Here is a 12,327-nt window from a genome sequence, read left to right on the forward strand (position 1 = left end):
TTTTTCCTATAAAATTTTCTACTCAGTTGTTATTAGTTGTCAGATTTAAAAGCAAGAGAGCAACCACTAAACAACTCTCTCTATCTTCAATCTTCAACCATAATGATTAATCAACATCCTCTAGAAGAATCTATAACCCTTATCTCCTTCTCTTGCATGATGGTTGTAACCCTATTGTTTTTATTGTGAATGAGTGTAACTCTATTTCTATGTAGTCAAATCTTATGTAGCTTCTCTTCCTATAAGTTAATACTGATTATTGTTCTTAGTTTTTTTATTATTTTTTTCCTATGAAAAATTTTCTACTTAGTTGTTAGTAATTGTCACATTTAAAAGCAAAAGAACAACCATTAAACAGCTCTCCCTATCTTCAACCATAATGATTAATGAGCATCCTCTAGAAGAATCTATGACCCTTATCTCCTTCTCTGGCATGATGGTCGTAAGCCTATTATTCTTAGGGTGAATCAGTGTAACTCTATTTCTGTGTAGTCAAATCTTATGTAGTTTCTCTTTTTATAAGTTAATATTGATAATTGTTCTTAGTTTTTGTTATTCATTTTCCTATGCAAAATTTTAAGTCCTCTTACTAAGACAACATTGAATCTTGTTCCCTAATCAACCAAATTCTATTTGCTCAATTTAGCACAACAATGAACTAATCGGCTACTAGTTTAGTTTCTCAGAAAATATTTTTGGCATGCTCAGTGGGACCTAGCAGGATACAATGCTAAAGAAAGGAACCTAAATAGTAAGCTATGATGAAACTTCCCTAGGGAATGGTTATACAGAATATGTTGACACCACAATCAATGACCTTGAAAATGAGAATCCTCTTGAGCAAAATGATCTCATTGTAGTTGATACTAATGGTGGGGAAGAAATTTCCAGTAATCAAAAGGAATTCCCATTGAATTCACAAGGCCAAGAAATGGTCGATCAGTCCCTACAAGATCAACATCATAAGTCAGCTAAAGGAATGGCACAAAAGAGATTGGCCAGATGATGGCTCCTGCTATGCAACTATTTCTCAAGGCTATTTTAGATAATGAGGAATTAAGCATCTAGGAGGGATATTCAGGCCAATGAAAATCAAGTAACTAGGGCAATTGAAAGAAGCATCAAAAGAATTGTCGGTGTATCAAAGCAACTCACACCTAAAATCAATAGAAATGATATTAAGAGGCCTGCTCAACCAGGACCTAGGAGGCAATGAGAAGAATATTTGAATTATGAGTTTCTTGAAGATGAATTCAATTTCCCAATATGACCAAAACTTGATCAAAAGAATGATGGACACTCTAATCTCATAAGAAATCAGCCAAGTATGGCTGCAAATCGAGGCTTCATAAATGATCCTCAGCTCGATAAGAAATGAGTAGGGATCGAGTTATTTAGTTATTAATTAAATTTATTGGCCAAACTCTTAAAAGATTTAATCGACCGATCTTTAATAAGTGGCCATGCTCTGATGAATATGACGAGATAAATGAATATCCTAAGAATTAAAAAATCATTGATTCCCCTAGATTTATTGGTGATGGAAAGCACTTAACTATCTAGCATGCTTGATTTCCCACAAAATGTGTACAAACCTTTTGTAGTCATGCCTTTGTTAAAGGCTCAACCTTTTGTTAAAGGCACGACCTGGAAAGGTGTTTACCCAGGAAACAGCAAGGCTATGGGCAGCTGGGATTAATCAAAAACATCCCAAAAACAAAAAGTAAATCATGTATATATATATATATATATATATATATATATATATATATATATATATATATATATATATATATATATATATATATATATATATATATATATATGCCCTAACAAACTCCTCTTTTGTACAAGAAATTATACCCTACACCGTGTGTACACCATGTCAATCACCTCATCTCCTCGTGAGACCCATTCATCGTACACTCATCTTGATGATTGGCCTACGGTTAGGGGACAAGCTTATTGGCGTGATGCACAGTGCGAAGAATAATTTGTCCTTCTCTCGAGGGCAAATGCTATTAAATAATGTAACATTTTTCTCAAACACAAAAGAAGTGAAAGAATTACTTTTCACAGCTTTGCAAACAACTAATATCTCACCAAGTCGACATGAATCAGTTTATCTAATCTTTACAACCAAAAATGACTCCTAACATATGCTGCATGCAGTATCGGAAATAGAAAAGACATGGCAGTACAATCTGAATACTTGCTTCTCCCTACCAAAACAAAATCTGGGAAGCAATTGAACAGAGATTTATGAGATGAACGGGCATCAGGTTTGATAGATGCCTCTGTCCTATAATATGTCCAGGTAACTATGGTGACCGGCTTGGGAACTACATCCATGGCGATGATGTATGATTGCCAAGCACAGATTGCTGTATGCTATGACATGTCTCGGTAACTAATGCGCCTGGCTTGGGAACCACAACCATGGTAACGATATATGATGCCAAGCACGCATTCCATCATGCATGAGACATCAAACATCTCGATGAACCTGAGATCCGACCCCCGAGCTTTTGCAGCAGCAAATCGCATATATTCCTCAAACACGTAGGACAAGCACCAATTCTGTAATTTTCTGAAACAGCCCACAAGGGAACCTGTCCGATGCTGTTTTCATGTATGTGAATGAAACACGAGTATTTTCAGAACATAGGAAGACAGAGAGTTAAAAAAAATGATATGCAGGTATTTAAAATAACAAGTTAATTTGACCAAAATTTCATACCTTTCCTCGTTTGCAGTGAATCAGAACTGGATGATTTCTTATATCTGAGACACCAGCAAATGGGAAAAAAAAAAGGGAGTTAAGCAAATGGATTGCTCGGTGCCCAAAATCAAACTATAAAAGAATGGGAGAGAAAATTAATCTGAAACTTGAATTAAACGATGCCGCTTAATTAAGTACCAAGTAAGACTCTGAGAGCTTCCATGATGGTATCCTTATGTATGGTTACAAAAGGCTCCTGCAGATGTGGAGTTTCATAGCAAGAATCATAAAAAATGGCATTGAAGGCATATCCATGAGCATGGTAAATAAGCTCCTCAACTTCTCAAAATGCAGACATGAACACGGCATGAAATTGTACATACAAAGAAGATATAATATTAATAAGTTGACATGCCATTGTGAAATTTGGTTCTCAGTTGTGCTACGTATACCCATGCATGCTTCATGCAAATCACATATAAAAGTATCATATTGCCATGTAATACGAACAAATGAAACTCAAGTATTATAAATAATATTCACAAAATAACAGCAAACTTACCGCTATTAAACAGGATGTATATGTCATTGTAGGACTGAAATAAGATCCAGTATTCAAGTATATAACTAGGCCTGTGGCATTAATATAATACTAAAGATCTTGTTCGTAATTATCTTCTTGCATAATAAGTTTTGTGACATCGAATCCTTGATCAACAATCTTCAATCAGGAAGCATTGCGATCAGCTCTAAACGAGCAGCACCATGCAATCTCTCAACTCCCAAGTTTTGTGTCCTGTACTCAAAAACTCTATCTTGTACACCTTCAACACATCTTCATGCCTCTTCATAACCCTGTTTTCCCCCACTTTCTCCCAATCTTTATTTTCTTTCCATCTCTCAAAACTACTACAAGCACCATTTTACCTCTCTTTATCATCCTCATTGTTATCTTGTGCCCTGAATCTAGCGAATACATGTACCAGCTCATCCCAATCCCATATACCCCAGCAAATCACTCAATTGTTATATTATATGCTCACTCTCCTATTTCCCTTTGAAGGTCTTAAACAAACAACTAGTGGTACACTCAATGCATACCACCCTATGGCCTTGTCAAGCTTCCACCTCCCAACCTTCACAAGGCACATCTGAACCATGGCTCACATCATACTTCCATGTACCTCCCAACCTTTTAGACATCAGAGTAGCCTCATCAAGTCCCAATGCCATACAACCCAATTCCAACCACCTTATCCTCCCCTCCCAAAACCACAATTAATTATTGATTCTTTGTAAGCTAATAGAAGATGCCAAAACTATCAAGCTAGCTACATCACCTCTTCTAAGACTGAAAGAATCCAACTCCACTTTGCTCAGGCTCTCTTTATTACTACATGCCCATGAACTCTTGTCTGCCTCGCATCTTCATGTTGGCCTATGCCCAGAAATGACATTAACCTATAAAGGCGCCCCTTAATAAATATCATAAGACAACATGCTACAACAAAAGGATCCATGTCTATTCCTAATAATCTCTCTTTTTGATCTCATGCTATATCTCTTTCAAAAAAATCTCAATGATGCATTCCATCTCTAACTGTGAAAAACAAGGATTCATCAAATGTCTCGTTGTCAGTGATCTTCTAAATTGTTGATGAGAAAGAAAAAAAACACAAAAGGTATAAAAAAACAATCAAAATTAAGACAAGTGTCCTACAAGAACTTGAAATAATCATCTCTACTCACATGAAAGGAAAATTTTCTCATTGCATGCACACGAAGATTAGTTGAAAAGAAGAGAAAATCTAAGAATAAACCAGGGAAAAGAGATTACCTTGCTCCCTTCTATCCCGAACTGGAAAAGCTGAATCCCCCGAGATTTTACAAACTCGGCATTAACCTCCGGATACGGCTCCGGGCACAGGTACCTGCCCAAAATTCCACAACCCAGCAATCAAATTCGCACCTTTCCCCAAAATCCCACCCACAAACCCCAATTCCGACTCAAGAACGCATCAAAAGGAAAAAAAGGAAAGAGACAAAAGGAAACGAATGCTCACACGATGGATCGCAGGTTCAAAGCATCCAAGAATCCAAGATTCTCCTGATTGGGGAATCCCGACCTGTAGATCCCCCGGTCCACCATCGAAAAATTCGTAGGCGGGAAAAGGAGGTCTCCGTCTCCTCCTCCTCCTCCTCCAATTCCCCCCAAACTCCTCGTTAGGGCACTTCCGATCATCGATTCCCCTCCCTCCTCCACCGATTCCAGGATCATCTCCTCGGTTTTCTCCAACGAATCAAGGGCTTTTAAATCTATCTCGATTTCTCCCTCTCGGCCGACTTCTTGGACGAAGAAATAGCTTTCTACGGTGTGGCCTTCGGTGCTGTTTCCGGCGGGGCCGGGAGAGGGCGGCTTGAATTCCGAATAAAGACGAGCGACGTTGAAGGACGGTGGTAACGAATTCGGGATCCAACGGGATTTTGTGACAGCTTCAGGATCCGTTGGATTCCTAACGCCCCTTTTAGATTTATACGTTCCTTAGATATCGTACGGAAAAAATATCTGAATATATTCTTAAAACAAATAAAAGTTGCTTAGATTGGTGACATTGATGGTATAATTTCAAAAAATCTAAAAAATTTAAACTGTATCTGTTGAAATTGGCGTGGCCGACGGTCACGTAATGAATAAATTACTTATATATCCCTAAATTCAATTTTTAGATTTTGTTTTTCTATAAGATTTATCTGATCCAAACTAAAATTATTTCTGAATACTTAAGAAAATAGATCAGTTCTTGAGGTGGAATTTAGAACCGTCTGAGAGAATGTCTCCTATGCGAAGTAAGTTTTAGCCCCTTTTAGATTTCTACGTTCGTTGGTATCGTACGGAAAGATATCTAGATATATTTTTAAAACAAATAAAAGTTGCTTAGATTGATGATATAGATGGTATAAGTTCAAAAATTTTGGAAAATCCAAACTGTATCCGTTGGCATTGGCGTGGCCGACGGTCACGTGATGGGTAAATTACTTATATATCCCTAAATCCAATTTTTAGATTTCGTTTTTCTATAGGATTTAGTTGGTCCAAACTAAAATTATTCTAGAATACTTAAGAAAATAGATCAGTTTTGGAGGCGGAATTTAGGATTGTCTGAGAGAGTATCTCCTATGCAAGATAAGTTCTAGCCCCTTTTAGATTTCTGCGTTCGTTAGTATCGTATGGAAAGATATCTGGATATATTTTTAAAACAAATAAAAGTTGCTTAGATTGATGATATAGATGGTATAAGTTCAAAAATTCTGGAAAATCCAAACTGTATTCGTTGGCATTGGCATGGTCGATGGTCACGTGATGGGTAAATTACTTATGTATCCCTAAATCCAATTTTTAGATTTCATTTTTCTATAGGATTTAGCTGGTCCAAACTAAAATTATTTCTGAATACTTAAGAAAATAGATCAGTTCTAGAGGCGGAATTTAGGGCTGTCTGAGAGAGTGTCTCCTATGCGAGGTAAGTTCTAGAGGCTCGATGCATCACTTTGTAGAGAGACTCAGTAGAGGTGATTGGTGGATTCTACAAAAGGAGCTGGGGTGTTCGGCCATCTACTTCTAAAGGACGTCCAACGGCTGCTACAGGAGTGTAACGTCTTCCAGGTTGTGCATGTGTTTCGGAAGACGAACAGAGCTACTAATTAGGTCGTTTCTTTTGTTGTTTATCATTTTGAAGATATTTTCTGGATTCGCTTTATATCTGTTTCTCTATCTCTATGGAGTATTTTGTCCCTTAACTCAGTAGGCAGTACTCACGCGAGACTAGTGTCATCTTATGATTTTACTAATCCAATCTACGAATCTAATAAAATTTTTAGCCCAATTATCTAAAAAACTTTTAGAAGTACGTGCCAGTCATGATGCATCTGATGTAAGATACAAAAGGATAGTTGTATTGGCATGTAATTAAAGTTTAATAAAAAGAAATTAACAGAAATGGAACATATGAAGGTATAGCATCAAAAAGTAAGGGGAGCCAATTGAAACATTACAAACCAGCAAGTCTGGGAGTTTCAAATTATTAATTATGTATAAAAGAATAGACAGCATTATAATACTAGTGTGTTATACGGTTCACTGTGAGTGGCTAAGGTGTCAGATATCTATAATCTATTGGCATAACTATAATTTAAGGACCTCAAATGGTACATAAGACTGTTGGAAAACTATTACCTAGAAATTATTATATTATTATTTTATAAAAAAATAACCTACTAAAATAAATTTAAAAGATTGAAAAAAACTTACATGAGGCATGTGATATACATGGTACAACAATCCGGCTTTAGCCCAATTCTCTTCTAACGGGCATGATTGCTGAGGAAGCTTGACCCGACCAGCTCCTTCAAATATCCAGAAAAAAAAAAAAAAGAGTAGAAGAACTCTTTCTATGGAAAAAACTCTTCGAGTACTAGTAAAAAAGAGAGAAAAATTGAATTGGATTAGGATTAATCTCGAATAAGCTCTATCCGAAGACCAAAGAGTCACAACTCTTCTGGATGTCTCAAAAAATATTTTAAAATATTTAAAATAACTAAAGATTAGAAGATAAAATATATATATATATATATATATTTTAAAAAATTAAAACTCTAACAAAGACACCATGCTCAAGGACAGCTTGAGATCCTGCATACTCAGGATCATTGCATGATATATGGACAACCATGATTGGAAAGTTGAACCTCTAATTTTGATCTCAAATTGAGGGTCCATATGCCATTCTCAATAAGATTTCATCACAAAAATTCTTGTTGGTATTTGGAAAGACTTAGATCACATCATGAACGGCATGGTGAGTTGCAACAAAATCCAACTTCCCCCATGAATTATGTCCTCGTCGCTTTTTTTTTCCTTTTAATAAATTAGATGATTTAAATTAAATAAAAAAATATATTTGTAAAAATTAGAAAATAAAAAAATTATAGAACTGAAAAAGAAGATCAGTCATAGATACCAGAAAGTAGATGTCGTACGATTCTCCCTATGTCCTTATCCTTTGAGTAATCCAATAGAACGGTATGGTTTGCCTTTGAATCCTGATCAGGATGCTTGTGGTGCCCATTGAATTACTTTAGTTGCATCAGCATAAGACCAATTAGACTAACAAAAACAATATTTTAGATACGTATTATTGACTCTGACTCCATGCAACCATGAAGGATGTCAGATGAACCAACCAAGCACCTTCCAAATGGATATTATATTGAGACACCGAAGACATATGAGAACTTGATGCAGACGTCAACCTCAAGCTAGATTTTCCTGTATATCCAATACATGGTGTTTTTTTCCCGAGCTCTTTTCTGGATATCTAAAGTTGCCACTCTCTCTTTAGAGTCCCACTAGCATTTGAAGGTCAGTTAGGTGTCATAATCCCATATTGATTAATAAAAAAGGTGCTACATGGGTTTATTAGTCTGAACCAGTTCACCTCCCAATAATTTAAACTTTTGAGCTATGAGTCCCCGACAAATAGTATCAAAGCCAAGCCCATTGGGAGACAACTTCTATTAGTTATATGGGCCTCTCACTAGAAGATACCTAGATCATGGGGAAAATTATTATAGTCCCATATTGGCTGATGAAAGAGGTGCCACATAGTTTTATTAGCACGAACCGATCTTTCCAATAGCTTAAGCTTGTGGGCTCTGAGGACATATTGCAGATCAAGGGTGAGGGCCAGTGACCTTTGTGATCTTTATAGGGCTATGCCTATGTGGAGGATGAGTGGTGGCTAGATTTGGAAGCTTCGTGTTCACCTTGAGTTGCCTTATTCTTCTTGAAGATGGCATAGGGATGCCTACGAACCAAGAGCATACTGCATGGCAGAGGGCTGAGTCTTCCATATGCCTGCGACAGATGTCCGGAGGAGGAGACGGTTGCATTATTTTGCTGCCCCGAGGTCAAGCAAACCTAGATGCTGGTTGGAGGTGATTGGAGGTTCTGACAATCCACAACCTCCGTCACTACCTTTCTGAATTGCTTGGAAGGAACTATGAAGATTTCTGCTTTGGGACCATGGGGGCTGAGGGCTACTTACCTTATCTACCATATTTGGCTGGACAAGAATGCTCGGATCTTCGAGAATAAGAGACAACACCGAGGCTGGTCGTCGATAGAGCCTTACTTCAGACGGCCAAGGTCTCTCAGTCATCTTCCGTTGGAGATGCCATGATTGCAAAGGATATCTGGAACTCCCGTCCAGCTCTTGCAACGACCCAAACGATACTCATCGGATGGGAGCCCCAACCTCCGAGCTTTCTCAAGATTAATTTCGACGACAGCGTATCTGAGGACAGTAACAGAGTTGGAGTCAGATTTGTGATCAGAAGTTTGGACTCTAGATTGCTTGTGATTGGGGGTAGCTGCATTTTGAAGTCACTATTCCTAGTGCGGAGTTGAGGGTAGCCTAGGAGGGTCTTACCTATGCCAGACTCACCTTGAGAGCAGATCGAATTCAGATTGAAAGCGACACCGCTATGGTAATTCAATAGATTCGAGGTCATTATAGGACGTTGTGTGGGCACCCACCGCTACAGGACATCCTCAAGCTGATAGGGATTGTAGTGCTTTTTAAGCTTTCCATGTCTACAGAAAAATGAATAGAGTGACGAACTAGATTGCCTCTTTCATTACTTGGCTTTCCGATGGCACTCTCTGGCACAACTATAAAACCATACCTTCTCTTTTAAATTCTCTTTTTCTTTCTGATCTTATAGGATGTTTTCATACTAGACATGCATAATCTCTCCGACTTATCAAAAAAAAAAAAAGCTATTGTTGACCACATGAAAATCGAGAAATTATATTCTACACCACATGCACCACATCGATCATCGTATGTTCTTCTTATAGGCTCCATTCATCATGGCTTGTTTCGATAATTAGCCCATAGAAAGAAGATACCATGATTGGTAGGATGCACACCGCACCACGTTGGTATACATGGTGTAGAGTATGATTTCTATGGGGAACGAAAGATGTATAATGTACACTTGGCCTCCACAAGAATAGGAAAATAAGCCAGGGAGGTTGAGTAATTTTAGAGTTCGACCGTTGGGCCGGGTGACTCAAATAGACGGCGAGGAGGGAGAGACGGAGTCGGACAACTCTCTCGCTCTCTCTCTTCTTCGCAGAAAAAGAAAAGAGGCGAAGGAGACGACGACAGAAGCGGAACGAATCGAACGCGAATTACCAAATCCCTCGAGATCCGATCCTTCTCTCGCAAGCTTTAATCCAATCACTTTTTTTCCTCCGGGCTTTTCTCGGTGAAAAAGGGCGAATTTTGGGCCTTTTACTCGTCGCAGGTGGAAGGAATCCGATGTTGCCGTTAAAGACTCGATCGGCGCGGATGCGGGATTTCGAGTCCGAAGCTTATTCTTGATTTCGAATTCTTGGGTGGATTTTTGGCTTAGATTGCACCCCAAGAACGGTTGGGTTCTTGGGTCTTTCCAAGCGAAATTTGAGCAGAAATGGAAGGAACGGAGCTCCGGCGGAGCATGACGCTCTCTGAGCAGCTTGCGGTCGAGGATTCGCCCAATCCTCCGACGGCGCCGACCGGCGTCGCCGAGAAGCGGGAGGCCTTCGCCGCCGAGAGCGGCCCGGGCAGCGTCAGCCACTGGAATTTGATGGACATCATCAAGGAGGAGCATGACGTCAACGGGGGCGCCGGTGCCGGCATCAACTGGAAGTCGTTGAAGGAGCGCCTCCGCCTCCACCGCACCGGCGCCGGCGCCGTCTGGGCCACCCCCTCCGGCCACCCCTGCCCCATCTCCGATCCCGAAGTCGTCGTCTCCGTCCGCCCCAACCCCGCGGCCACCCTCGGCCGCTCCATCTCCCGCTCCGTCTCCATCCGGAACGCCGAGATCACCTTCCGGGGCTCTGCCTCCCGCCGCGGAGCCATCGTCTCCGATTACAATCCCCCCGCCGCCGCCGCCAGGGGGACTGCGGAGGAGGAGGACTCTCCGGCGAGTGGCGGAAGCAGAGGAGGTGAAGAAGAACTGGAGGGGTGCGAGGGATCCAACCGAAGCGGCGCCGGCGAGGCGGAGGCGGCGGCGGCGGAGCAACCGGTGACGATTTCTTTGATGGCGCTGCTGGAGCAAACGGACAGGTGGGGTGGGGAGGGGGAGGAGGCGTCGGCGGCAGAGGAGGAGGAGGTGGCGGAGGACGGGGAGGGGGATGTCGGCGGGATGTACTACGTGTGCTGCGTGTGCATGGTAAGGCACAAAGGCGCTGCCTTTATACCCTGCGGCCACACCTTCTGCCGGCTGTGCTCGCGGGAGCTGTGGGTGAGCGGCGGCAACTGCCCCCTCTGCAATGGCTTCATCTTTGAGATCCTCGACATCTTCTAGGTCTTTCTCCATTCCCCATTGCCCCCTGCTACCATCCCAATTGGGTACTCCTTCTTCTTCATCATTCCCCATTGCCCCCTGCTATCATCCCAATTGGGTATCTTCTTATTTACTTAATTATTGAATTCAATCTTCTTTTCTCGTACAAGAAAATTATTTTGGGTGGTGGAGCTCTCTGTCTAATTTTATGGGTTCTTAAGGTTGGGCTTGGTGATATGATAGGATAATGGGCTGATGATAATAATGTAATTGTAATTTTATGATGTATAATCACTATAATGCATAAGAGTTTTTAGGAATTTTTATTTTTTTTGGGTATTATGGTGCCTCACACAGCACGTGCACGAGTGCAGCCAACAAAATCAGAAAAAACATGGGTGGCCCGGAAAGATTAGGACATTGCTTGCTGAATGGGAAGACATTGTTGTTGCTGGTGAATTTGTGTGATTGATTTGAAGAAATTGTGGATGTGTATAGAGCTGTAGATAGTTTTAGTGATGATCCCTTGTATTATTATTTCTTTTATAATTCAAATAAGCTTATTTGGTGGTTTCAGAACCTAATTATTGTAGGATTACTTTTAGGATGCATATTATTTAATCTAAGTTGATAGGATATCTATGATATGCATTAGGATTTTATTGTTTGTCCCTGCCTGCTATTCCTGTTTAGGTTATCAACATGTGTATCTCTGACTTCTCCTTAACGAACCTTGTCAATTATTAGAATGTGCATAGGTTTTCCTCTTTTTATTAGCTTCTAAAATAAAGGATAGAGGTAATGCTGATTATAAAGTAATGGCTATGTTAATCAGGATTCATGAACTGAGTCCATGTCAGTTGGGACAAGGCTCAGTGGTTGTGGTTATAGCTATTATGTTGGAAGGTTATTATGTGGGTGTATTGGGCATTACTTCTTTAAGTGAATGGGTTAGGGTGGTTGATGCTGCTTAGAGAGGTGGCCAATTGTCTCAATCAACTGTTACAAGGCTAATTAAATTTTCCTAATGGCCATCCATAGATATATCCCTTGTTCTACTATATGGAGAAGGACAACTTACAGAACAGTTTGATAAGTTCTGTAAGTTACTATATATAAAATTAATTTTTAATATATATATATATATATATATATATATATATATTTTTTTTACCTTGAACATCACCTGGTTATAATGATGTAACAACAAG

The 12,327-nt window shown here is 39.8% G+C and overlaps 2 protein-coding genes across 2 annotated transcripts; one reads left to right on the top strand and one right to left on the bottom strand.

Annotated features, from left to right (window-relative positions):
- Positions 1–2,058: 2,058 nt before the first annotated feature.
- Positions 2,059–5,289, bottom strand: LOC103710597 (tyrosine-protein phosphatase DSP3-like). Its single transcript, XM_008796398.3, has 5 exons — positions 4,786–5,289; positions 4,560–4,653; positions 2,921–2,978; positions 2,741–2,784; positions 2,059–2,622 (listed from the first exon to the last, which is right to left on the bottom strand). The coding sequence occupies exons 1-5, from the start codon at positions 4,998–5,000 to the stop codon at positions 2,392–2,394; spliced, it is 642 nt and encodes a 213-aa protein (XP_008794620.2). The 5' UTR covers positions 5,001–5,289; the 3' UTR covers positions 2,059–2,391.
- Positions 5,290–7,718: 2,429 nt separating this feature from the next.
- On the top strand, positions 7,719–11,931 carry LOC108511419. Its single transcript, XM_039128375.1, has one exon. It carries the CDS (start codon positions 10,259–10,261, stop codon positions 11,135–11,137), a length of 879 nt encoding a protein of 292 aa, XP_038984303.1. The 5' UTR covers positions 7,719–10,258; the 3' UTR covers positions 11,138–11,931.
- The last annotated feature ends 396 nt before the right edge of the window (positions 11,932–12,327 follow it).

This window comes from Phoenix dactylifera, chromosome 7 (assembly GCF_009389715.1).
Source record: "Phoenix dactylifera cultivar Barhee BC4 chromosome 7, palm_55x_up_171113_PBpolish2nd_filt_p, whole genome shotgun sequence".
NCBI lineage: Eukaryota > Viridiplantae > Streptophyta > Magnoliopsida > Arecales > Arecaceae > Phoenix > Phoenix dactylifera.

What these genes read in the sequence shown, in the direction of transcription:
- LOC103710597 (XM_008796398.3), bottom strand. Translation starts at nt 5,000, where the DNA reads ATGATCCTGGAATCGGTGGAGGAGGGAGGGGAATCGATGATCGGAAGT. An exon ending in TTGAACCTGCGATCCATCGT is followed by an intron (nt 4,654 to 4,785) that starts GTGAGCATTCGT and finishes AATTTTGGGCAG; the next exon opens with GTACCTGTGCCCGGAGCCGT. An exon ending in AGCTCTCAGAGTCTTACTTG is followed by an intron (nt 2,785 to 2,920) that starts GTACTTAATTAA and finishes CTGGTGTCTCAG; the next exon opens with ATATAAGAAATCATCCAGTT.
- LOC108511419 (XM_039128375.1), top strand. Translation starts at nt 10,259, where the DNA reads ATGGAAGGAACGGAGCTCCGGCGGAGCATGACGCTCTCTGAGCAGCTT.